Here is a 26,952-nt window from a genome sequence, read left to right as displayed (position 1 = left end):
TTCAGGCTTATGTGCCTGAGTTGTAGCAAAGGGGTAATGATGTGGGTAGGAATGCCTCCTGGCCACATTAAGTAAGTTACTTAAATTATCAGTCCCCCTTTTCAATGTTGAAAAGTGAACTTCATTTAAATTTACAAGAAAATAACAAAAACATCTTGAAAAAAAGACATATTATTTGTTACTTTGTTTATTCAAGTTGACCGCACAGCTCATCAAGATCCTGGGATCTGAGTCCTGTGTACTCTTTCTTATTTAAAGTTTTAAAGATTTTTTTTTTTTTTTGACAGGCAGAGTGGACAGTGAGAGAGAGAGAGACAGAGAGAAAGGTCTTCTTTTTCCATTGGTTCACCCCCCAAGGGCTGCTGCGGCCTGTGCACTGCGCTGATCTGAAGCCAGGAGCCAGGTGCTTCCCCTGGTCTCCCATGGGGTGCAGGGCCCAAGCACTTGGGCCATCCTCCACTGCACTCCCGGGCCATAGCAGAGAGCTGGCCTGGAAGAGGGGCGACCGGGACAGAATCTGGCACCCCGACCAGGACTAGAACCCAGAGTGCCAGCGCTGCAGGTAGAGGATTAGCCTGTTGAGCCACGGCGCCGGCCTATTTTATTTATTTGAAAGACAAAGTTACAGAGAGGGGTAGATACAGAGAGAGAAAAAAAAATCTTCCATCTGCTGGTTTACTTTCTAAATGCCCACAAAACCAGGAGCTTCTTCTAGGTCTTCCACGTGGGTGCTGGGGCCCAAGGATTTGGGTTGATCTCTGCTGCTATCTCAGGCACAGCAGCAGGGAGATGGATTGGAAGTGGAGCAGCCAGGACTTAAACCAGCACCCATATGGGATGCTGGTGCCGCAGGCCAGAGTTTTAACCCACTGGGCCACAGCGCTGGCCTGAGTCCACTCTAATAGGCAAACCATGGATAGTATTCAGGCGGTTTGTTTATCCTTTGTATTAGAGATACAATAACCATCAGCAAAACAACACTTTGTTTATTCTGGATATTTTTTCAGTAACAATCATTTTATTAATTAAGCATAACTATCAAATATTTATTCATTTGTTAAATGCCTGTCCCTCCATATCTTTATTTTCATTGTTTCCTAGTATGCGCTATGACTCTAATTAGGCCAGTTTCCTTCCTGTCTTCCATATTCACTGCAGTAGTTTGTGTTTTTGGTTTTTTAATTTTTTTTTTGGGGGGGGGGAGGTAAAATAGCAAGGTTTATTAGGGAAGGGACATCTGTCAGGATGGATGGGCACCTCTCCAGACAGGACCTGGGAGAGAGTGCATGTTTTTTTAATTTGAAAGGCAGAGTTACAGAGAGGGAGAGAGAGACCTTCCACCCAATGGTTTGCTTCCCAAATGGCTACAATGGCCAGGGCTAGGCTGGGCTAAAGCAGGAGCCAGGAGCTTGCTTCTGGGTCTCCCACACAGGTGGGAGGGGCCCAATCACTTGGGTCATCCTCTGTTGCTTTCCCAGGCCGTTAGCAGGGAGCTGGATCGGAAGTAGAGCAGCTGGGACTTAAACAGGTACCCACATTGGATACCAGCATCGCAGGCAGTGGCTTAGCCTGCTGTCCCATGATGCCAGCCCCCACAAGCATTTATTTTTAATATATTCACAATTTTTATATTCCACATGGTTTAAGTAGACGTAGATACTAAAGATAATTTTTAAATTTAAATGCACAGCAGTGTTACATTTGAAAAAGGGAGATGACTTATTTCCATTTAACAATTCTCAAGTTTATATTTAACTTTGAAATATACTTTGGTTAATACATTTAATTTCTTTTTTTTTAAGTTTATTTAATGAATGAATTTTTTCATAGATACAACTTCAGGAATATTGTGGTTCTTCCCCCTATACCAACTCTCCCACCCCGATTCCATCCTACCTCCCTCTCCCATCTCCTTTTTCATTGTGGTTTATTTTTAGTTTGATTTTATAGACAGAGGACCAACTCCATGCTAAGCACAGATTTCAACAGTTTGCACCCACACACACACAACATATAGAATGCAGTTTGAGAACAAGATTTGCAGTTGATTCTCATAGTTCTAAGGGTACAGCCTAAAACCTTGTCATGGGACTCCAAACCCATTAAAATTGGTGGTATAAATGCCATCTTAACTGTTAAAGTGATCGTATTAAATGTTAAAGTCAACATGTAGATAGGTCTAAGTGTAAAAGTGATCATATAAATAACATCAAATGCCTGGTAATAATAGAATTAAAAAGGAGGGGCCGGCGCCGCGGCTCAATAGGCTAATCCTCCGCATGTGGCGCCGGCACACCAGGTTCTAGTCCCAGTCGGGGCGCCGGATTCTGTCCCGGTTGCCCCTCTTCCTTCCAGGCCAGCTCTCTGCTATGGCCCAGGAAGGCAGTGGAGGATGGCCCAAGTGCTTGGGCCCTGCACCCCATGGGGAGACCAGGAGAAACACCTGGCTCCTGCCTTCAGATCAGCGTGGTGCGCTGGCCGCAGCGCACTGGCTGCGGTAGCCATTGGAGGGTGAACCAACGGCAAAGGAAGACCTTTCTGTCTCTCTCTCTCACTGTCCACTCTGCCTGTCAAAAAAAAAAAAAAAATTAAAAAGGAGGGAATGTCCAATACGGTAAGCAGTCCTCACAGCAGACTCCTAGAATGACTTTCGCAGTAACTAACACTCTGACCTCAGAATCAAGCCTTAAGGCTTCCTAGTCTGCCGAAAGGCCTGTGAGAGCATTTCAGGCATGGAAAGCCAAGAATCTGTGGCAAAAAAAAAAAAAAAAATCCACATCCAATCCAGCTGTCTCCTATGGCCTGGGAAAGCAGTGGAGGATGGTCCAAGTCCTTGGGTCTCTGTACCCACATGGGAGACCTGGAAGAAGCTCCTGGATCCTGGTTTCGGAACAACCCAGTTCCGACCACTGCGCCCAACTTGGGAATGAACGAGCAGATTGAAATCCTCTTTCTCTGCCACTCCCTCTGTCTCTGTAACTCTGCTTTTCAAACAAATAAATACATCTTTAAAAAAAAAAAAAAGAAAAAGACATGGGGCCAGTGCTGTGGTGCAGCAGGTTAACGCCCAGGCCTGAAGCGCCGGCATCCCATATGGACGCCGGTTCTTATCCCGGCTGCTCTACTTCTGATCCAGCTCTCTACTATGGCCTGGGAAAGCGGTGGAAGATGGCCCAAGTCCTTCGGCCTCTGCAGCCACATGGGAGACCCGGAAAAAGCTCCTAACTCCTGGTTTTGGATCAGTGCAGCTCCAGCCAATGCAGCCATTTGGGGAGTGAACCATCAGATACAAGACTTCTCTCTCTTTCTGCCTCTCCTCTGTGTAACTCTGACTTTCAAATAAATAAATAAATCTTGTTTTTAAAAGACATGATGCCATTTATTTTGTTAGATTTTTAATTTCACTGAGATAATACATTTAATTTCATCTAGCCTCACTAGGGAGTGGTCTTTTCTAGTTCACCTAATCCACGTCTGTAGTTTCATAATGTTCCTAATATGTTTAAAAAGTTACACAGTACGATTCTAAATAACTGTTAATTTTATTATTTTATTTAAAAGGCAGAGATCTGCTGGTTTACTCGCTATCATATCACAGAGAGATGACTGTTCATTGCCTACCCTAAGTCATAAGCAAGTTCTCTTTCGTGTCTGGGGTTTAATGTGAGTGGATTCCACAGAAACTGGTGCCACATCAGAACCCAACCGCATGCAGCCTCACCCAGACACTGCTGTCAGGGAATGGACATGACTCCAGTAGTATCAGAGAAAAAAAGCTTATAGACTCAAGAGAATCAATGGGCTGAAAATGGCTTCAAGATACCTGCATCAGAATCTGGCACATTTATCTGAGATGTTTTTAAGGAAGCAGTTTTAATAGCATTTTATCCAAGTGAAAAATTAAAGAGCCAGAGGTTATCAAAAGAGATTTAATACTGAACAGCAACATTTTCTTTCTTTCTTCTTTTGGCAAGGGAGTGATGGGGGAAGACTAAAGGGACAAGAAAGGAGATATCCCAAGGAAGAAACAGCCCCAAACCCCAGTGCAGAAGCAGCACCAACCTAGCTTGGTCATCAAAACCAGCTGTCCCAGCACCAGCCACAGTCAGTCCTGTGTGACTCCCACCACATGCAGTGTTCCCGGGAAGGGGAAGAAAGTTCTCGTCCTGTAGCTACGTGTAAAAACAAGCCTTGCACAAAACAGCCTTTAACTGTCTTATGATTACAATAAAAAGAGAGGAAAAGATTTAGAAAACCATCCTGGAACTCTAGACATCAAGAAGTAGGGCATTCCTATAGAGAAATGTTCTTAGAATGGCCCTAAACACAGGCCGAACTTCTTCACATATAGAGAATGAATAACAGGGCTGTTAGAGCCCAGCCGCTTCCTTTACCAGATGACCTGGCTGGCAGAGGCAGGTGGTGTTATCTAAACACTGAGCTCAAAAACAATGAGAGGCTTTCAACCTAAGATCAGCGTGAAGTATGCAAATAAACCAGCATCTGTAGGACTGACTGGTGGGAAATGGGAACCAGACTCAACAGAGAGAAACTAGACCCCAGCCACAGAGCAGGGGCTTGCGGCAACCCAGGCATCCCTGACAGAAAAGCTGGGACCTCGAGTGGCAAACACCTATCCATTGGTAGGCAGAACCTCCTCTGCCCATTCTAGTCACACCTGCAGAGGAGTCCGCTCCTAACAGACCCAAGGGCTCATTCCATCCCGACTTGGGGCCACTGACATGGGTCTGTTTGTAGGCTCCAGGATAGTCACTTTTCTTTTGCCTATGTTTCTGGACAAGGAAATTCAACCTCTCACACAAAGAAGGTGCATGGAAATCTTGCTCCCAGGATGCCGGGGGTGCTGGCAAAATAACAGCAGCTACTTGCACCAAAGATTTCATGTTTATAAGACTCAATTCTTTCCAGAGGGGTGGAATGACACCTGAAATACAGGCAGTGCACAGCATTAACTGATTTCCTTTTAGCCAGGGTCCTGCAGGGCCCCTTCTGGTAATAATGATCTAGTCTGCCAGGGACAGAAGCAGTTTGTCCTCGGTCAAGATACAAAGATACTATCAAAGATTCTGTACTTTGTGGTTTGAAGTGTAATGTGCATGAGATATCATCTAGGACTTTTTAAAAATGTAGATTCTCAGGATCCACCCCCAGATATTCTAATTCAATCTGGGAAGTAGGCCCAAGGTATCTGAATTTAACAAGCAACCCCAGTTAATTCTGGTGCAGGTGATTTTCAAACCTCACTTTGAGAAACATGATTTTATTCTGGAATTTGGGAGGAGGGAAGAAATAAAGTGGAAGAGATAGGGCCGGTGCTGTGGTGTAGTGGGTAAAGCTGCTGCTTGCAATGCCAGCAACCCATATGGACGCTGGTTTGCATCCCAGCTGCTCCACTTCTGATCCAGCTCCCTGCTAATGGCCTGGGAAGTGTCAGAAGATGGCCCAAGTGCTCCCTCATGGAGACTTGGAGGAAGCTCCTGGCCCCAGCACTGGCTTTGGTGGCCATCTGGGGAGTGAACCATCAGACAGAAGATCTTTCTCTCTATAACTCTGACTTTAAAATAAATAAGTACATCTTTTTTTTTTTTTTTTTTTTAAAGGAAAGTGGAAGAGAGATTACCAGAAGCTCAAGAAAAGTCAGCCACAGCATGCAGTGCCCTGTGCAGCCCCACAGCTGTCAGCAGGAAGGACTCAGGATCAGAGTTCCACTCCACCAACAACGCCTGATATTTTTTCCCCCTATCCATAACATATTCTCTGAAGGAGAAGAAATCTCTCACTTCCTCTGCAAGAACTGAGAGTGCTTATATGCAAAAATGCCTCAATCTTAACTTGCTTTCTGAGTGCCAATTTTTTTTTAAACAAAAACTATTTATTTATTTGAGAAGCAGAGAGAGTGAAAGAGAGAGCTCCCATTTGTCAGTTCACTCTCCGAAGCCTGAGTCAGCAGGGGCTGGACAGGGAGAAAGCAGGAGGCTGGAAACTCAATCCAGTCTCCCATGTGGTGGTAATTATTTGAGCCATCAACATGGTCTCCTAGGGTCTGCATTAGCAGGAAGCTGGAGTCAGGAGCAGAGCTGGGGACTGAACCAGGTACTTGAATGTGGGGCATAGGCATCTTACCCCACACTCCAACTAGGCCAAATGCTCACTCACCCTTAGAGGCTAACCTTGCTAACAGCATCACCACCATCCAGACTCCTCCAAGTGCTGTGAAAGGACTATCAAAGTAAGAGGACATTTGAATAAAAACATTCCTGTAAGAAAAGTAAAAGGAACACATCTATTCCCAGTCTAACTTCAACCGGAGACGTGCCGCAAGAATGGAGTCGGGGTGCTCCAAGGGTCAGCATGGAAAGACCTAGTGTGAAAGGTAAGAGCATCTCAGAACATCAAGAAAACATTCTTCACTGTATAGTCTCCTGTGTTTTGATTTTTTTAAAGGAACAATCTCCTCCCTCACACCCTTATCTCAAAAACAAAACAAAACAAAACAAACACACAGCAAACCTCAGTTGGACTCCTTCATTGCTCTGGTGGAGTAACAAGAATACATTTTTACAGTAGTTGGCTAAGGAACAGAAGAGAACAAGCCAGGGCTGTCCCGAGGAAAGTGACTGGGAATATCATGTAGGGCACAATAAATGAAATTGAAAAAGCTTTCCAAATCAGACTCCCTGAGTCTAGATCACCATCCGGCCAGCCATTGAAGTTATGTCTCTGATGCTACCTGACGGTGCCCACAAGGTCTTCCAGAGCCCGCCAGCACGAACGTCCTCACAGTCTCCGTGTAAATGCTCCACAAGCACTGCTACTCCGACCCAGACACCAGAACCGGCTCAGACCACAGGCAGAGAGGCGACAGCAGTTCCTCTCCATGGCGTCTCTGCTTCAGGTCAGGGTTAGCATAGGGAATGGGACATTTTGTACTTCTTGAACACAACCTAGAGCATACGACAAATCCTGGAAGACAGTCCATGGAAAAAGTAAACAAGCCCAGGAAGTCAGGTCCACGTCTGTCCCATTCAAATGGTTCAGGTTCTCAGTATTTCCTTAACCAGTTCTATGTGAGATGGAACAGGGATGAAGAACTTCTCTGTTATCTGTCTAACGCAGTACATTCCTCATTCCCAACTCTGAACCTTCTAGAGGGAACTAGAACTGTTGGACAACCAGACCAAGAAAAACACATTGTCATTTTCATTTGTGACTAATCAACTTATCAGTATTTTCCCTGAAACATGACTCACTGGCAAGCTTCTCTGGCTTGAAATACAGATCCGAGTTAAGCATATTTTTAATATCTAATTCTGTCAGAGAGACAGAAACAGACAGACAGACAGACAAAGATGTCCCACCTATTGGCTCACTCTCCAAATGCCTACAATGGCCTCAGGATGGACCAGGGGCCAAAGCTAGGAACAACCCAGCTCTTCCACACGGATGGCAGGACCTCAATCACGCATCACCACAGCCCCCGCAAGTCTGCATGAGCAGCAAAGGTGGAGCCAGGAACAGAGCTGGTCACTGAGCTCAGGCACTCAGACATGGGACACTGGGCACTCAAACAGCATCTCAAACACGAGGTCAAGTGCCTGTCCCCAGGACACTTTCTGCAAATGCCCGAGTTGAAATGTGGCTGGGGTTGGCAGAAGGGCTTGCCTACAGTTCTCCTGAAGAGACATATCCAGTCCTCCATGAAGCAAACACGTTTAGCAAAACTAAAACTTAGTTACTTGATTTTGTCAAAAGACCCAGCTTATTCAAAAGGCCCCTCTACCACAAATTTTGTAAAGCAGAGAGGAGATTCCTAAGCAGCCACTTAATCTTCATCTTACAGAGCACAGTGCTGACCTCACAGTGCACAAAACCAAGGGAGAAGAGCTGGCAAGAAGAGAGAAGCAAAGGAGAAGGGAGGTGGAGATGGCGATCGCTGCAGGAGGGGTGTAAAGACGGCGGGTACGTGGACAATACTGACAGCAGGAGAAGACACTGGATGCCGGAGCGCAGTACCAAATGGAGGTGACAAGGCCTCAAAGCTACAGGAACGCTCAAAGGAAAGCAGAGTCTGGAAAAAAAAACCCCAAGCACAAGAGGGTCTGAAAACAAAAACCAAACTCATGATCTCGAAAAAGAACCCCTATGCAGATAACAGAAAAGAAAGGGAGGAAGATCGAGGAAAGAACCTTCCTCACGCTGCCTGCTGAGACGCGATCATGCACTTCACACAGGAGTCACTCCCAAGAACGCACCCAAACACCAACGTCATCTCTAGATGGCGGCAACATGAATGCCTTAGAACAACCACTTCCAAACCATCTTTTCAAAGATGAATTTATGTTTTTACTTATTTGAAAGAACAACAGAAGGACAGGCACACTCACGCATAAATAGAGACACAGAGATCTTTCATGACAGACAGAGAGAGACAAAGAGAGAATCTTTCAGTTGCTGGTTCACTCCCCAAATGTCTGCAACAGCCAGGACTGGGCAACGCTGAAGCCAGGAGCCAGGAGCTCCATCTGGGTCTCCCACATGGGTGGGGCAGGGGCCCAAGTACAGAGTCCTCACCTGCTGCCTCTCAGTGTGCACAGGAGCAGGAAGCTGGATTGAAAGGGGAGCCAGAACTGGAATGCAGGCATTCCCACACGGGATGTGGGTGTCTCCAACAGCGGCTTAACTAATGTGCCCCAATACTTACCCCTTGACTCATGTGCCTCCACACTCGCCCCTTCCACATTACAACACTAACAGTGTTTTATACTCCATCCCAATACCCAGCATAAATCCATTACTTTACCTACCACTTGCTAAACGCATTGCTCTGCTTTTCTATTCTGTATTTTTAGAATTTAATAAATACCTAAAAGGACTTCATGACACACTCGATTATTAAAAGAGCTCTCTGCCTGTCTGTCTCCTTGCTTCCATCACGGCCGATGTTTCAGTTCATGCTGAACAAAGCAGCCAGACGGGTGCTGAAGCAGGAATCTGACCACCCTGCTCCTTTGCTGAAACCCTCCAGTGGCTCCCCATTTTAACCAGAGTCAACACCCAATCCGTGTAACACCAACAAGGCCTCTGACAACCCCGATTTTTTTTTTATTTAAAGATTTGTTTAGTTATATGAAAGGCAGAGTTACTGACAGAGAAGGAGAGACAGAGAGAGATCTTCCATCTCCTGGTTCACCCCTTAATAAGCCGCAACAGCCAGGGCTGGGACAGGTAGAAGCCAGGAACTTCTTTTGAATCTCCCACATGGTTGGCAGAGGCCCAAGCACTTGGGCCATCGTCCACTGCTTTCCCAAGAAATTAGCAGGGAGCTGGATCAGAAGTGGAACAGCCAGGACTTGAAAAGGTACCCACATGGGGTGCCACAATGCAGGAGGCCGTTAAACTTGTTTCACCACAATGCCAGGCCCTGGAAACCTAATCCTGAGAGGCAAGTAGCACAGCAACATAAAATCAGAGAAGCAGGAAGCAGGAGGCTTGTAGATCGTGATTCAAAATCCTCTTTCATCACACAGAACTACAGCCCAGAAAGTAAAATGCTTTAGCAATGATCACTTGGGTCTCCTCCTCTTTACATGGCACCACCATCCTTTAGAGTTAAATTCATCCACCGTCTGCTAATCTTGTAAGTGGCCAACAAGAAGGATGAATTTAACAGGTATTCACATATTTTAATTATATCCTGCCTCTCAAAGCAAGTTTCTGTTACTTGCAGAAAAGAAGTTCAAAAGGAAAATTAATAATTGCTTTAAGAAGCCAAGTACAAGTTAAAAAGAAAATAGATTCATGTGATTTCAGAAAGTGACCAGTGTAATAAATCTGTAGGTACCAAATACCTGCCCTTTCCAATCATAGTTTAAAACAATGGCCGGCGCTGTGGTGTAGTGGGTAAAGTCACCACCTGCAGTGCCAGCATCCCATATGGGTGCCGGTTTGAGTCCGGGCTACTCTACTTCTGATCCAGCTCTCTGCTGTGGCCTGGGAAAGCAGTGGAGGATGGCCCAAGTCCTTGGGTTCCTGTACCCATGTGGGAGACACAGAAGAAGCTCCTGGATCCTGGCTTCAGATCGGAATAACTCTGGTCGTTGAGACCAATTGGGGAATGAACCAGTAGATGGAAGACCTCTCTGTCTCTCTGCCTCTCCTCTCTGTGTAACTCTGACTTTCAAATAAATAAATAAATAAATAAATCTTTCAAATAAATAACTAAATCTTAAAAAAAAAAAAATCCCATTCTAAGATATGTGACTTGCAACAGATAAAATTTAAGTGGTCAAACTTGTGATCAAAAAATAAAAAGTTCAAACTATAAAGAATTCACTGAGTAATTATATCTAAATAGATACCCTTAAAGAAGTTAAGCAATTTATTAATTTCCAGTATGCTTTCACGTATTCTGTATTATATAATCTTCAATGTAATCCTACAGAGTAGAAGAGGGAGTCACATCCCAATTTCACACTGGAGGAGACCAGGGTCCTGAGGGATTGTTACTTGGCACCAACCACACATTAAACAGTGGAAACAGGGCACGTTTTTTCTGCTTCTTAGTTTGATCAGATTTCACAGAATGCACGGTGGAAATGGATTATTCCACCCAACAAAGAGAACAGCACTGGATTGCATGCATCAAGGTCCACAGATTCATCTGAGCCATTCACCACTTGTTCACACGTGCATATCCCTGCTCACTACCCCAGGTGCTGTGCCAGACACATGATTCAAAGATGAGCCACAGCCCTCCTGTACGAGGACCCAGTGCGTCTGGCTCAGGGCGGGCTCTCGTCAGCTGGACGTGTGGGGGCCAGGCGTTTGGCCTAGTGGTTAAGATGGCTGCATCCCACATCAGGGTGCCTGGGCTCGCACTCCGGCCCCACCCCCCATTCCAGCTCCTGCTGATGCCTGGGAGGCAGCAGTGATGGCTCAGGTGGTTGGGTGCTGGCCATCCACACGGAAGACCTGGGCTGACTGCCCAGCTCTCAAGTTTGCCCAGACTCCTCCTTGGCCATTGTCGGCGTCTGGGGAGTGAACCAGCAAGTGGGAGCGCATTCTGTTTCTGTCTCTGCCGCTCTGTGTCCCTACCTTTTGAATAAAAATTCACTTTGGGAAAAAAATAAATAAAAGATGAATACGCATAATGACTAATGGGGGACAAGATAGGCGAGTTTCCTTCTGTAACGTGCAGCTGCTGCAGTAGGGAAGATGTGCTGTGACGCTGTAGGAGAACCACCCCCACTGGGGAGACAGGAGTAGGAGAGGTCACAAGACTTCCAGCAGGAACAACCTCAGGGCCGGCGCCGTGGCACAGTAGGTTAATCCTCCGCCTGTGGCACCGGCATCTCATATGGGTGACGAATTCTAGTCCCAGTTGCTCCTCTTCCAGTCCAGCTCTCTGCTGTGGCCAGGGAGGACAGTGGAGGATGGCCCAAGTGCTTGGGCACCTGCACCTGCATCGGAGACCAGGAAGAAGTACCTGGCTTCTGGCTTTGGATCAGCATGGCTCTGGCCCTGGCGGCCATTTGGGGGGTGAACCAACGGAAGGAAGACCTTTCTCTCTGTCTCTCTCTCTCACTGTCTAACTCTGTCAAAAAAAAAAAAAAAAAAAAAAAAAGAAGAAGAAAGAAAAAGAAATACAAGAGAATTTCAAAACACTCATGGAAAAATGGAATTATTTCCATGAAGTTTTTTCCTTCGTAATTTTAGACTGAGAAGAAGATAAAAAAAAAATGTACCTTCACCCAGCATCTTCCAAGGCTACCAAACTGTACAACAATGGGAAATGACCAAAAGCAGGAACTTCACATTGGTACAACTCAAATAGCTGAATCAGATTTAATACTCACAGAGGCTCTCATCGCCGTGTGGGTATGCGGCTCTATGTAATCACACCGCATCTGCAGCTCGTGGAACTACCATCATGAGTAAGAGACTTCTCTGGAACACCACCACAGTCACCACAAGCCTCCACCAGTTCCCTTCCTCTGCTCTAACTCCTGGACACCACTGATCTGTCCTCATCTCTCTAATTACATTATTTCACAAAAATCAAACAGAATCACAACAGCACGTATCCTTTTGAGAGCGTCCTTTATCATTCAGCAAAATTTCTCTGAAGTTCATCCAAGTTATTGCAACATCAATAGTTCATGCCTTTTTTTTTTTTAAATCACTGAATAGCATTCTATGGTGTGAATGTTCCAAAGTTTGACTATTTGCCACTGAGAGGCCCATGGTAGTGTCTGTTTAAGAAGACAAAATGTTCATCTCTCCTGGACAAATGCCCAAAATGCAACTGCTGGGTCACATGGCAAAATCATCTTTCACTGATAAATTAACTACCAAACTTTTCCAGAGTGGCTGTGCCCTTATACATTATCCCACCAGCAATGTGTGATCCATCAATTGCTCCACATCTTCACCAGCATGATTTGTATTTTAAAAAGGTAAACAAAGGAGTTTGTCAAAGTACTCTAGAACCAAAGGAGGGATAACTAGAAACTAGCTTTGTTACATACAGAACATCGTCTATGCAGCACAACACATATGATAATGTACCCAATATCATCTATGAAGTATTGCTGTAATCATTAAAAAAAAAAAAGCCTCTGGATCAAATACCAATTTATAGGAGAAACCACGGTCAGAGGGACATGCTAATGACAGTGCATACAATCAGCATAAGCTAAAATGTAAGACATTCCATAAGATAAATAATCTATTTTCTTCAATAAATTGTGAGGAAAAGAATGACAGGCAGGAGAACCTGCACACCAAAACAGACATGGAAGCCATCTCAACCAACTGTTCTCTATGAATCTTACTGGAATATTGATTCATAAAAACCAACTGTAGCAACTAAATACACAGAGTTAACCACAAGAAGCAGCAATTCCACTCCTACTTATAAATACTCAAAAGAATTGGAAACAGGCCCTTCAGCACTTGTTAACAAATTGATGCCCATCAGTGAACAGACAGATAAACACGTGTGCACACACACAGGGGCTATTACTCAGCCACAAAAAGGAACTATGTACTCGTATACATGCTACGACATGGATGGATCATGAACCCTTTATGCAAAGTGACTGAAGCCAGACAAACTGTCACATGTACGAAATAACCAAAACTGGTAAACCCACAGAAACAAAGCCCAAGTCAGTGGCAGTGAGGGGCTGCAGCATGGGGAGCAGCACTCTGAGGAGGACTGTTGAATGGGCACGGGCTTTATCTGCAGATGTGACAAGTTCTGGAACCGGACAGCGTGGAGGCTGTGCACCGCTCTGAACCCATGGCAGGCCACTGACGGGCGCACGTTTGGAGCAGTGATGAAGATGCCATTTGGGAAGCCTGCATCCCCCACAGAATGCCTGGGTTCCAATCCGAGCTCTGCTCTTGACGCTGGTGTCCTGCCAATGTGTCCCCTGGGATATCAGGTGGTGCCCTATGTGGTCCTGCCACCCACACAGGAGAACCATACGGGGTTCAGCCTGGCTCAGTCCCGGCTGTTGCAGGCATCTGAGGAGTGAGCCAGTGGATGAGAAGTCTCTATCTCTCTCTGCCTTTCAAATAAATAAAATAATTTTAAATGCTTACTTTTATGTTATGTGAATTCTACTACAACTTTTAAAAAAGAATGATCTTTTAGGTACAGATTATTTACAAAGGAAACGGTTTAATGCTAATACGAAAATTGATTTAAATTAATTAGGAAGGAGGGTTACAAATGAATAAATCAAACAAGATTGCCCCTGGGTTGACTGTAATTGAAGCTGGGTGAAGGTAAAGTGGAGTTCATTTTAATATTCTACTTATGTATATACTTGGAAATTTTTTTTTCCATAAATTGCTTTTAAAAGTCAACATTTGGCTTTAAAATAAGAAAGCCCAGCTGAGTTAGGGTTTCACATCACCCGCTCTCGAAACCTGGAGCTGGGGAGTATCAGAGGAAGGGCATGGGACGGCATGCAGTGCCAGAGCCCCACCCGTGAGACGGCCCCAGACTGATGGTGTGACCTAGGACATGTGCATTTGGTGAAAATGAGTGACATTGGGAAGCTCTGGCCTAAAGCCCAAAGATGCTGGTCCAAGAGAACTTGGTAGCAAATTTAATACAGCCCTCTGAATACTGCAGTCTCCACCTTGAAGACAAGCCAATCTGGCAAATCACCCGGGCTGTTCATTTAAAAATGGCCGATGCGACATGCTGTTCCAGCTAAGACGGAAAGGGGAGGGCCCTGCAAGGAGATGATCTTGCGTGAAGCAAGAGAGAAATCACAGGTAGCACAGAGGCAGCAGGTCCAGAACTGAGAGAGTAACTCAGTGGGGAATCAAATCTGGCCATTCAACGCGAGATCACCAGTGGGGCTGTGCTGAGCTCACCTAGGAGATGGTACGGAGGGCTAAAAGGACTGAAGTCTCAGAACTGAGCTGATCTCCAAAAAGAGAAAGATCTCAAAAATGAAATGAAACTGGGAGAGAAACTTAGTGTGAGTGATTTTCCAGAAGTTCAGGGATGTGTGTGCTTTAGCACAGAGAAGGCATTCGGAACATCAAAATTAAGAAGGGAGAAGGCCGAGCATGTTGTGGGCGGAATCGGCAGCTCAGGGTCCCGGGAGAGACCATGTGAGACAGCCATGTGTTCCAGGCATGTGTCAGACAACAACAGCGACCAGAATGCCTAAATGGAATAGCAGACAACTGCAGATCACTTGAATGTTTGAACTGTCCCTCAAGCAATCCTGACAGTGAGAAGTCTGAGCTAAGACGAGGTGCTGTGAGGGAGGGACACAGCTAGGACCATTTAAAGACACATACTAAGCACAAAAGTAAGTATTTTTTAAGTTGAAAAAAAATACACCAGAACGGGCAGGTTCCACGGTCCCACCCCAGACCAACAGTTCAGCCTGCGGGTATGGGCTCCAGGAAGCGGCTCTCTCCCAAGCTCTGCAAGCAGCATCGGCTCCACGAGACACCAGGGACCTTGGGTCCAGAGGGCAAAACTGACTCTACAGCGCCACCTTGTGGCCTAAAGCCAGAAAGCAACCCCACAGAATCCCTGGCTCTCTCCCAGGTACCTAACTGACAGGAGGCTTTCAAAGCCCAGCAAGAACCCTTACGTTTCCTTTTATTCCTTAGACAGAACATTTTGATCCATGCCATTGAACTCATGGATCAGTAGGCCTATAAATACTATAGAAATCTAGTTTTGAAAACACACTGTTTTGAGATGCATATAACACCACACATTCATTCCAATAGTCACTGTTTCTGTAACAATCCACGCACTGTGCTGGGCACTCCACAGGGAAGACGAGCGAAACGTGGCCCTGCCCTTAAAATTCCAGTTAGTAGTGCAGATCAGCACAGGAGCCTTCTGTCTGAGAAGTAGGTCCTGGACATGAGGAAGGCATCGCTGTTGGGAAGACAGAGAGAAGACAGAGTCATATTAAAAAGATAACTGGTGATCTGGTGAGGGCAAAAGCAGCAACTGAGACACTCAACGGGAGTGCTGCATAAGCACTTTCCAGAGATTCTGAATGGAGAGGCCTGGTCCTCTCATCCACTCCACGCCTGCTCTGCACCCAACTGCTGGTGCTGCAGACACGAGCCAAGGAGGCCTTGAGTGTGCGGCAGGCAAGCTCTTCTTGTGCTGCCACTTGATTTGAACTAGGTAAGGAAGGTCACGGAAAAAGCAGTCCTCCTCTCCATGTGCGGGGAGGAAGGTAAGAGCAGCGTCCCACACTATAGACTCCAGAGATTCAGAGATGGACACAGATGACAAGACGCCACTCAAACTCCTGGGGACGGGGAGGGCAAAAGTGAGGTCTAAGGATATGTGCCACCTGTTCAGGAAGGGATGGAAGGAGAGAGGAAAGAGAGGCAGAGACGGAAAGAACTTTCATCTACTGGTTCACTCCCCAAATGTCTGCAACAGCCATAGCCGAGCCAGGATGAAGTCAGGAGCCAAGAACTCCACCTGGGTCCCCTCCATGGGTGGCAAGGACCCAAGTACATTGGTAGGAAGCTGAATCAGAGGCAAAGAAGCTGAGACTAGGACCAGCACTCTGATATGGGAGGTGAGTGTCCCAAGCAGGGGCTCAAACTTGCTGTGCCACAATCCCCATGCCAGAAGTTCTTAATTTTAATGAAATCCAATTTACTGAGTGCTGCTTAAGAACTTCAGGATGGGGCCAGCGCTGCGGCATTGCAGGTTAAGCCGCTGCCTGCAGTGCCAGTATCCCATATGGGTGCCAGTTCGAATCCCGGCTGCTCCACTTCTGATCCAGCTCTCTGCTAAGGCATGGAAAGCAGTGGAAGATGGCCCAACTCCTTGGGCCCCTGCACCTGCAGGGAGACCTGGAAGAAGCTCCTGGCTCCTGGCCTCGGATCGATGCAGCTTTAGTCATTGCGGCCAACTGGAGAGCGAACCAGCAGATGGAAAACTTCTCTCTCTCTCTCTCTGCTTCTCCTTCTCTCTGACTTTCAAATGAATAAATAAATCTTAAGGGAAAAGAAGAATTCAGGAACCCTTTAGCCCAATGGCCTTGCGTTCTGGAAGGAAGCAGGAGGGCAGGGAGCCTCGCCGTCTCAGCACGCGCGGGAGCACCAGGGCCTTTTCCAGCCGTGGTGCTGAAGCCCCGAGCTCTCCTCTTCCTTCACAGTTCGAGGAGCCCGCAGACGCAGTACGGCAGGGTAGTCTGCCTCAGTCAGGGGCAAGGAGTTACATTTAATGCAGTGTCCACAGAAGCAGGGCTTTCAAGGCCTCAAAGAACAGACATTTGGCCTAGAGGTCCCCAAGGCCAGACGAGGTCCCAGGAGCCCTTTCCTCTCATGGTAGGAATTCCCATCCACTACCCAACTACGCCCCTGTGAAAGCACCATCTTAAAGGGAAGTGTTTATTGAGATTCCTGGCTTGCCAGATTTTATTGCTGAACAGCAAAGAACTCTTCTCTTTATTATCCTTGTCAAAGCAAGACACCACTAGCTGTCACAGAGCTAACGGTTCCTGACAGAAACTAAAGAGATTACAAGAGAGGTGGTGAATCAGCAGACAGCTAACACAGGCTATGAAAGGGTGAGGGAGACGGGCAGTGACAGCAGGGGAAACGGGCTGTTCCGAAATTCCCTGGACGCTCTTCAGGGCAGCTCGGGTTTTTTGTTTTGTTTTGTTCTGTTTTGTTTTTGACAGGCAGAGTGGACAGTGAGAAAGAGAAAGAGAGGTCTTCCTTTTGCCGTTGGTTCACCCTCCAATGGCGCACCACGCCAATCCGAAGCCAGGAGTCAGGTGCTTCTCCTGGTCTCCCATGCGGGTGCAGGGCCCAAGGACTTGGGCCATCCTCCACTGCCTTCCCGGGCCACAGCAGAGAGCTGGACTGGAAGAGGAGCAACTGGGACAGAATCGGTGCCCCGACCGGGACTAGAACCCGGTGTGCCAGCGCCACAGGCAGAGGATTAGCATAGTGAGCCGCGGCGCCGGCCGGGGAGCTCAGTTTTGAACACTGCTCCTGGGGCCACTGCCACAGTCCAAGCAAGGCTACACTAGGATGGTGACAGTGACAAAGGAGGACAGTTGTGAAAGACATCAGCAGAAATAATCTAAGTGAAAGAAACAAAACTTTCAATATGCAACGTATTCTTGCATGTGTGAGTTTTCTCTCCTAACCACTCCTGTGGCCAAGTGTCCCCTCCTGATGGCTGACTCAGCACCACATCTCTAAAGCACACCTTTCCAACTCCAGTGTTCCCAGGGCCAGACAAGCAATGTGTAGGAAGGATTACACCTGCATTAAAAAACGTCAAGGTGAAGGGCCTGCCCTGTAGTACAGTGGGTTTGGCCAGAGCCTGTGACACCACATCCGATATGAGTGTCGGTTCTAGTCCTGGTTGCGCCACTTCCAATCCAGCTCCCTGCTAATACGCCTGGGAAGGCAGTGGAAGATAGACCAAGTGCTTGGGCCCCTGCCACCACTCCACCTAGATGGAGTTCCGGGCTCCTGGCTTCGGCCTGGCCCAGTCCAGTGTGCGGTCACTTGGGAGTGAACCAGTAGATGGACGATCTCTCACTTTGTCTTTCCCTCTGTCTCTATAACTCTGCCTTTTAAATAAATAAATCTTAAAAAACAAAAACAAAAAAATCAAGCAGAGTGATGGTGGGCCCCTTCATGTATCACACAAGTTTAAAGAGGAATCCATGGCTCATTTTGCTTGACTGTTGCCACTTAAAAAAGATCCAATGGTATCAGATCTTCTGACTTTTTCAAGAGATGTTAGAAATTGCAATTTGTGGCCGGCGCCGTGGCTTAACAGGCTAATCCTCTGCCTTGCAGCGCTGGCACACCGGGTTCTAGTCCCGGTTGGGGCGCCGGACTCTATCCCAGTTGCCCCTCTTCCAGGCCAGCTCTCTGCTATGGCCCGGGAAGGCAGTGGAGGATGGCCCAAGTCCTTGGGCCCTGCACCCGCATGGGAGACCAGGAGAAGCACCTGGCTCCTGCCTTCGGATCAGCGAGATGCGCCGGCCGCAGCGGCCATTGGAGGGTGAACAAATGGCAAAAAGGAAGAGCTTTCTCTTTGTCTCTCTCTCTCACTATCCACTCTGCCTGTCAAAAAAAAAAAAAAAAAGAAATTGCAATTCGCTTCTGTGTAATTTTCCAAACACACATCATATCATATAGACCAAACAAAATATCTTTGTGGTTGAACTTGGCCTACTTTGTGGTTGAATTTGGGTAGTTAGTTTTCAGTCTCTGTTCTAAAGCTTTGCAGCAAAATAAAGAGCACATGCAGGTTTCAGGGTTAGAAAAGCAAGAAACTTGGCAAGTCAGCACGTAAACAGAAGCTGAGCCTGAGACAGTGAAAAGAGGATTCACTTCTAGGGCTACACAGAGGAAAGTACTCAGACCGCGGAGCTGGACAAGCCTGTACTGAAAGCTTTGACAGGAATTGTGACTTATACTGCAAGAAGGCAAAGATGAAATAGGAAGCCTATTCAATACAGAGAAAAGGGGACACACACACACACACACACTAGCTATCTTACTTCTCTGTACCTTGATTTCCTTAAAATAAGAGCAATAGAACCCATTTCCTAAGATTGTCTTAAGGATTAACTACAGTAATTACTCATATACTTGTCATTGCCCCTGGTGTGTAATGTTTAATGTTAGCTATCATGAGGCATTGAGAGGTGAAGCAATCTGCTCAGGACCACGTGGTGGGGCCGGTGCTGTGACCTAACAGATAAAACCACCACCTGCAGTGCCGGCATCTCATATAGGCGCCAGTTCAAGTCCCAGCTGCTCCACTTCTGATTCAGCTCTCTGTTATGGCCTGAGAAAGCAAGAAGATGGCCAGGTCCTTGGACCCTTGCACCCATATGGGAGACCTGGAATCGGCTCCTGGCTTCAGATCAGCCCAGCTATTGGCCACTGCTGCCATCTGGGGAGTGAATCAGTGCATGGAAGATCTCTCTCTCTCCCTCTGCTTCTCTGTAACTCTGCCTTTCAAATAAATAAATAAATATTAAAAAAAAAAAAAAAAAGACCACATGGCAGGGCCAGCGCTGTGGTACAGAGGCTTAAAGCCTCAACCTGCAGCATCAGCATCCTGTATGGATGCAGGTTCGAGTCCTGGCTGCTCCACATCAGATCCAGCTGCCTATTTCATGCACCCAGGAAAGCAGTGGACGATGGCCCAAGTCCCTTGGGCCCCTGCACTCAGATGAGAGACCCAGAAGAAGCTCCTGGCTCCTGGCTTCAGATCAGCTCAGCTCTGGCCGTTGCAGCCATTTGGAGAGTGAACCAGTGGATGGAAGACCTCTCTCTCTCTCTCTCTCTCTCTGACTCTGTCTTTCAAATAAATAAAAAATAAACGTTTGGAAAAAAGACCACATGGCTCCTGTGCCCAGGAAGCGTGGCTGCAGATGCTACACTCCAAATGCTCAGGCTCTTTTCAGCCTCCCCTGACCCTGCTGAGCATATTTCTTCTTATTATTATCATTTTTTTTTTAAGATTTATTTATTTTATTTGAAAGACAGAGTTACAGAAAGAACAAGCAAGAGACAGAGAGATCGTCCCATCTGTGGGTTCATTCCCCAAATTGCTACAAAAGGCCTGGGCTGGTCCAGACTGAAGCCAGGAAACAGGAGTTTCAGCCATGTGGGTGCAGGGGCCCAAGCACTCTAGGGTCATCTGCTGCTGCTTTCCCAGCCACATTTAGCAAGAAGCTGGATGGGAACTGGAACAGCTGGGACTTGAACCACTGCCCAAATGGGATGTCGGCATCACAGGCAGCGGCTTAACCCACCATGTCACAGCACCAGCCCTAGCTCTTTCTTCATCTTGTATAATAAGGAAGTCAGATAAGACGATAACTAAAATCCTTTCCAGAGATGACATTTTATCCTGCCCTTTAAGCTATTTCAGGGCAGCAGTGGCACACAAGTGACTCTGCTCACACATCTACTGGCTACCAAGCTAACGTAGAGAGGTACCGCTCAGGCTTGGGGTGGGCCAGAGAAACCATTCAAGCATTCAGTAATGCCCAGGAAGGAAAAGGTGTTCAGTCTGAGGCCCCCTCATTGCTCCCAGGAGACAGCATCTGTTTCCAGGAGGCCGGTCAGTGGCCCTTCTGAGTGGGCTCTGCACTCTGCCACACGCCCATGCTCTGGGACCTGGAAAGCAGCCACGGCAGGCTCTGAACCTGGCATCTTCAGAACACCGAGCAATTCTCCTCTGAGGTCAAGGGTCTTTACAAGGACCTGGTAAAAGCTACACACGCGCCCACTGAGATAGCACAGCACACACAACTGTACCTGCAATTTTAAGGGGTGCACGAATCCCCTAGAAGACTGTAAATACCCCCAACCTTGTTCCAGGCTTGTCTTCCCGAGGGATTCAGAATTGCCCCAGGATCTGGGTCAGGGTTTCTAGGCAGCTGTGCTCAGGGGACGAACCATCTATTGCGACTCAGCATAATTAAGCCTACACGGAAAAGACAAAAGGCCCTCTCTCCCTCCCCCACACCAAGTCATACTGAGGAAATTCAAGCAGAAAAGATCTGTAAGCCATCCCCAAACTCCAGTAGATGCGAAGTTAAGATGTATTTCAAGAATATTTCATGTCCTTTCTCTGCCACACACCCAAAAAACCTCAAAGAATCTTAGAAGAGTTTAAATAAACAGGCACAAACTTCCTAGCCCCCATGGCACTGTGCTCCTTTCATTTCAAGAAAGAAATAAGTCAAAACTGCCAATTAGCCTTATTAGATCATTTTTCCCCCATATGGGCTTTGAAATCTATAGGTTGCCAAAGAAACCATATAACTGAAAAAGAAATCAAAACAATACAAGACGAGCATCAGTTTCCATGTCAGTGGGGTCTGGAGAAACATGTAGTCTCAAACCCAGTGTAGGGGTTTGAAAGTCAGTGCAGCCTTTGGTGTGGATGCCCAAACACTTTTTTTTTTTTCCCTTTTTTTTTTTTTTTTTGACAGGCAGAGTGGACAGTGAGAGAGAGAGACAGAGAGAAAGGTCTTCCTTTTGCCATTGGTTCACCCTCCAATGGCCGCCGCGGTAGCGCGCTGCGGCCGGCGCACCGCGCTGTTCCGATGGCAGGAGCCAGGTGCTTCTCCTGGTCTCCCATGGGGTGCAGGACCCAAGGACTTGGGCCATCCTCCACTGCACTCCCTAGCCACAGCAGAGAGCTGGCCTGGAAGAGGGGCAACCGGGACAGGATCGGTGCCCCGACCGGGACTAGAACCTGGTGTGCCGGCGCCGCAAGGCGGAGGATTAGCCTGTTGAGCCATGGCGCCGGCCCAAACACTTTTTTAATTGAAACTTAAAAACATGCACTTTATTGTTTTAAAAAGAAGATCTATTCATTCATTCATTTGAAAGGCAGTGAAAGAAAGAGAGAGAGAGGTTCTTCTCTCTGCTGGTTCACTTTCCAAATAGCCACAAAAGCTAGGGCTGGGCCAGGCCAAAGCCAGAAGCCAAGAACTCCACCCAGGTCTTTCGTATGGGAGGCAGGGAGGGATTCAAGTGCCTGAGTCATCACCCCGCTGCACCCTAGTATTACCAAGGGCTGGATCAGAAGTGGAGTAATCAGGACTCAAACAGTCCAATATGAAATACAGGAGTCCCCAGCGGCAGCATACCCACTGTGCCAGAACACTGGCCCCAACATACACCTCTGGATGCAAGCAATTCTCTAAAGACATTTTTGCAAAATTGGGCCAAGACAGATGTGTAACCAGGACGCAGCATTATTTATCATGATCAAACACAAGCAGTCCTGGTTGTTGGAATATCACATAGCCACTAAAAGAATGAGCTAGACTTGTAAATGCTAACATTCAAAGAGTGCTAAGACACAATTAACTGAAAAAAGTCAAGGGGCAGGCATGCAGCCTAACAGGCTAAGTAGCCACTTGAGAAACCCACATTCCATGTCAGACTGCCAGGGATCGAGTCCTGCCACTGCTTCCAATCCATCTCCCTCTAATGTGTCTGAGAGGCAGCACGTGATGGCCCAAGTGCTTGGGACTTTGCTGCCCTCTGTGGGAACTCTGGGAGACCTGGATGGAGTTTCCAGCTCCTGGTCTTGACCTGGCCCCAGTCCCAGCTATCACAGGCATTTGGGGAGGGAACCAGCAGATGGAAGCTATCTCTCTCTCACTGTCTGTCTCTCTCTCTGCTGACATCATGAATTACTCAGGCTTCCGCCTGAGGAGAAATAGCTCGGTGTCTCACTTCCGTTGCCAACTATTCACCACGGTTGTAAGTAGGGGACAGAATGTGGTGGCAGGAGGCTGGTGTACTCCAAACTCTGCCTCGTATGACATGGATGAGGCAGCACAGTCCCTGAAGAGCCCGAAAGGACAGAGGACACTGTGGCTGGACACAGGCAACCGTCCTCCTGGCAGACAGCAGCCTCCACAAGCACAGTGCAGAGGCGCCCTAGGGCCCCTGCCGCTGCAGGTACTGCAACAGTGTGGCAGAGCAACGGCCAGGTGCGTCCAGAACCAGGAGGCCAGGAGCAATCCTCAAGGAGAAATGTCTCAGGCCTCAGGAGGGACATCCCTCTGGGCTATACAGACCTGCCGCAATAGTTCCCACCCCGCTGACTTCCGCCGAGAGGATCAGCTAGGACTAAAATCTTCTGTGTTCAACCACCCCTTTCAGCTGAGGACCATGAAATAAATGATAAACTCACTAACTTCCCATACTATTCTTCCTGCAATATGGCTTTACAAAGTGGGGAATCGCTTCCAGGTACAATTTCCGGAGGAGCCGGCTGCAATGGTGCAGGCAGTGTAGAAGGTCATCTGTCCCATGGGGGTTCAAGAACACAGCAGTGCCTCCCATGCTCCTCCACCTCATCCCCGTCCCCTTCAATGACGCCTGAAATCCCCTAGTAGTGACTGGTGCCATCAGCTCAGGATTGTCCTGAATGTTCCCTTTCAGGAATGCAAACAAAAGGAAAAACATGTTAGGACCTTAACACCACAGTGCACTGGGGCTTAACCTTTTGTTACTGTCTTCACTGATCCTTTAGAGAAACTGGGAAAAGCAAACAAACTCTGTCTCAGGAAAATGCATTTACACAGATACACACTAGGTAATTTTCATATAACCTGGGGCGTCACAGTCCTCCTCAAGCTCGTGTAGATGCCCTCCAGCCTGAGTTAAGCAGCCCTGGCTCAGCAGCAATGAATCTGGCAAATCTCTCTTCACCGCAGGCTACAGTTCCTGTGCACCTGGGGAACCTGGGCAGGACTGAAGGGAGGCTCTCACTCCTTCATCACCTGCCCAGGACTGACCCTGGCTAGAGTCTGGACCTGCCCAGCAAAGAGTGCTGATTCTCATGCTGCCTGCTGCTTGGGAACAGCCTCTCCCAGCTTCAGAGACACCAGTGCATGAGAGGAGACCCACTGCCAACCAGGTTCTCACCGCACATGCTGGCTGGCCACACACCTGCGAACGGAGGCCGGGAAGCTGCAACCTTGTCCATCAAAAGGGGGCTCACCTCTGAGGTTTTCGAATATCCCAGAGTCCCACTCCTTCTTTCGAATTGGCTGTCGCCAATAACCTGGGCTCTACGGGGTTGAACATGACACTGTGAAAGGCTGATGGATAGTTTGCCAGGCAGAAGGGCTCTGTGAAGAGAAATTATGGATGATCCGTTAGTTCCAGGCACCTTTGGGCAGGTGCCTAATATGCGAACTTCTCTTGCATCTAGGTAGCTCCTAATCAATTTCACCTAGAATGTTGGCCTGCCTTTGTGTCAATCAGCAGGTGCCAGGTGAGGGAGGAATCCCTTTGCTACCAAGGAGGACATGCTTCGGTGGAAGCTACTGGAGTAACAGCACTTCTCAGCTCAGGATTCCACACGCAGTACAGCATTCACAGGCCTGCTACTACCTTAACCTGGCTGGCCCTCAGAACCAGCTTCTAATAAGCCTAGGAGCACAGCCCAGCATGTTAAGTGCTTGAAATATAGAAAAATAAAAAGATCCAGATGCTGCCAGACAAAGCAGGCTGAATAGTAACTCTGTGTACACAGGCACCATTACAAGACTGCATGTAGGGGGCCCTGGAGGAAGGGGCCTTTGAAGACAGAGTTACAGAGAGAAATGTCTCCGCAGGAAATAGCTGAGAAGACGCATTTCCTGAAGAACTCTGGAGAAAAACTAAAAACCAAGCTCTTTGTTTTATACATCAGAGGCCCAAAGAGCACATTTGGAGGAGACACCCAGGGAGGTCCCCTTAAACGGAGTGTGCCTGCCATCATATGAAGATCCTCCAACAGGTAAAGTGCGGTCTGTGCTCTTTAAACCAAATACCAAGCCTAGAACTAGAATGCACAGTGCCACTCAGCACCACACACAGAGCTCGCCCTCGGTGGCCCTCCACATTCTCTCCTTGGGGCTGTTAAACACCAAGGTGCAAGTGTTTGTGGGCATTCACGGGAGGCTGGAGACCTCTGACCACTGAGAATTGGACGGCTTCAAAGACACACACCTATGCCCCCACACAGGCGTCTCATGTCCTCCCCTCCCTTGATATCGTTCATACTCAGATACTCATGTTATAAAGGGAACTGCAATGACCTTGACATCAAACCATTTAACACAATCCAACAGGCTTTTATACAATGACCTACCTCCATGGGGAGATTCCCGGATGTCCCAAATGAGAACTCGGCCATCGTCTGAGGAGCTGGCAAAAATGTTGTCGTTTACTGGGCTCACCGACAAGCCATATACTGCATCTTCATGAGCAAACACGTCCAAGGTCTCACTGCTGAGAGACAGAGCGAGAGAGGAACACAGGCACACACACACAGTACAGAGCCCATGCCCTCCACCACCGAGGGTACAGTCGCTCTCATTTCCGGCAGAAAGTCAACGTCTCTAAACCCAAAGGATGTCACATTTCCTAAAAATTAGGTATTTAACTTGGAAGTAGAAACAAGACAAAAAGGCACTACTAAAGAGGTTGTTTATAGATTTCATGATAATTTCCATTCTAAATAGCATATTTAAAAGTGACTCAACAGCTAAGTTCTGTGTTTCTACTCATTGCAGATTGTATCTGCTTGAATACAGATGTGGGGGTGCTGGTTGATTTCCAAAAAGCAAGGAAAAGCTTTAAAGCACAATGGCCACAGGCGTGAGAAAGGCTCTCCTAACTAAGAGGTAATCTCATAACAACTTTATTTTAAAAAATTGATTAATTACTTAATCTGAAAGGCAGAGTAACAGAGAAAGAGAGATCTTCTATCCACTGGTTCACTTCCCAAATGGGAACAACTGCTGGGCTGGTCCAGGGTGAAGCCAGGAGCCCAGACCTCCATCCAGGATTGTCACACAGCTGGCAGGGGCACAAGCATACACTTGGGCCATCTGCCATTGCTTTCCCAGGCACACTAAAAGGAGCTGCATTGGAAGCAGAATGGCCAGGACTCAAACCAGCACTCTGGATGCCAGTGTTGCAAGCAGCGGCCTAACCAGCTACACCATAACACTGCCTCCTCCCCACTTTTATCTGTTAAATCAAAACTTTATTTCACAACTATCACAGAAAACTTTTTTTTTTCCAGAAAAAGGCTTCTGATTTCAAGTCATTTTCCTTAAAAGTGAAAACTATTTAGTCTAAAGAGGTATCTGCCTTTTTTCATATGAAAAACTGAGTCATTCACCTTCACACACCAACAATCTATTTACCTTTCAACATCATGGAGGATAACTTGTTCGTCATTTCCTACAAATGGAAAAAGCAGACATTTAATGATTCTGCAAGGTGATCCCTGTCCACATTGATAGATAATTTAAAAAAGTAATAGCAACTAGGTATAATAACAGTTCTCAAGATATATTATCCAGGGCATGACAAAAAAGCTTTGGCTATTAAGAAACAGCACCACATGATCATGGGCAAATTAATTCACTCATCCTAGCTAGTTTCCCTCCTTTCCCCACAAACATTGTCAGATCAGTTGTGTTATCTTTAAAATAGGGACAGAAACTACACCTACCTCTCAGGGAGATTGTGACTCTAAGAGTACATGTGTGAAGGCATTCAGGATAGGGCAGGGCAGTTAACAAGCCGCAAATAGGAGTGAATGTTTGCTACTGTTGTCGCTCTCCTTGTCTTTGTAGTATTAATATTTGATGACTATGCGATTCCAAACAATGGAAAAGTTTTTAATCTACAACTTGTTTTCTTGCTTTTCTACTATTCTACCAAGGGACCTATAAATATTACATTCATGCTATGTATAGTCCTGTCTTCAAATGGTTTATATAGCAAAACAATTGAAACCTGAACATGAAAAACAAAAATGTATTCTATGCTTAAACACACAACCTACAGTCATTTAAATACAATGCAAAAGAAGCAGCAAAGATATGGACC

The 26,952-nt window shown here is 47.0% G+C and overlaps 1 protein-coding gene across 3 annotated transcripts in view; it reads right to left on the bottom strand.

Moving 5' to 3' along the window:
• DCAF5 (DDB1 and CUL4 associated factor 5) overlaps positions 1 to 26,952 on the bottom strand; it is a 112,615-nt gene that overhangs the window by 44,741 nt on the left and 40,922 nt on the right. For 2 of the 3 annotated variants that reach the window (XM_062181263.1, XM_062181261.1), the window contains exons 3-5: positions 26,262 to 26,298; positions 25,199 to 25,338; positions 24,062 to 24,191 (exon numbers count right to left, since the gene is read on the bottom strand). In XM_062181263.1, coding sequence (XP_062037247.1) covers positions 24,062 to 24,191; positions 25,199 to 25,338; positions 26,262 to 26,298 — 307 coding nt within the window. The remainder of the gene's footprint in view (positions 1 to 24,061; positions 24,192 to 25,198; positions 25,339 to 26,261; positions 26,299 to 26,952) is intronic. The other variant, XM_062181262.1, reaches the window with a different exon arrangement.

Source organism: Lepus europaeus, chromosome 22, assembly GCF_033115175.1.
Source record: "Lepus europaeus isolate LE1 chromosome 22, mLepTim1.pri, whole genome shotgun sequence".
Lineage (NCBI taxonomy): Eukaryota > Metazoa > Chordata > Mammalia > Lagomorpha > Leporidae > Lepus > Lepus europaeus.
The sequence above is the reverse complement of the archived record's forward strand: the minus strand, read 5'-3'. Positions and strand labels throughout refer to the sequence as shown.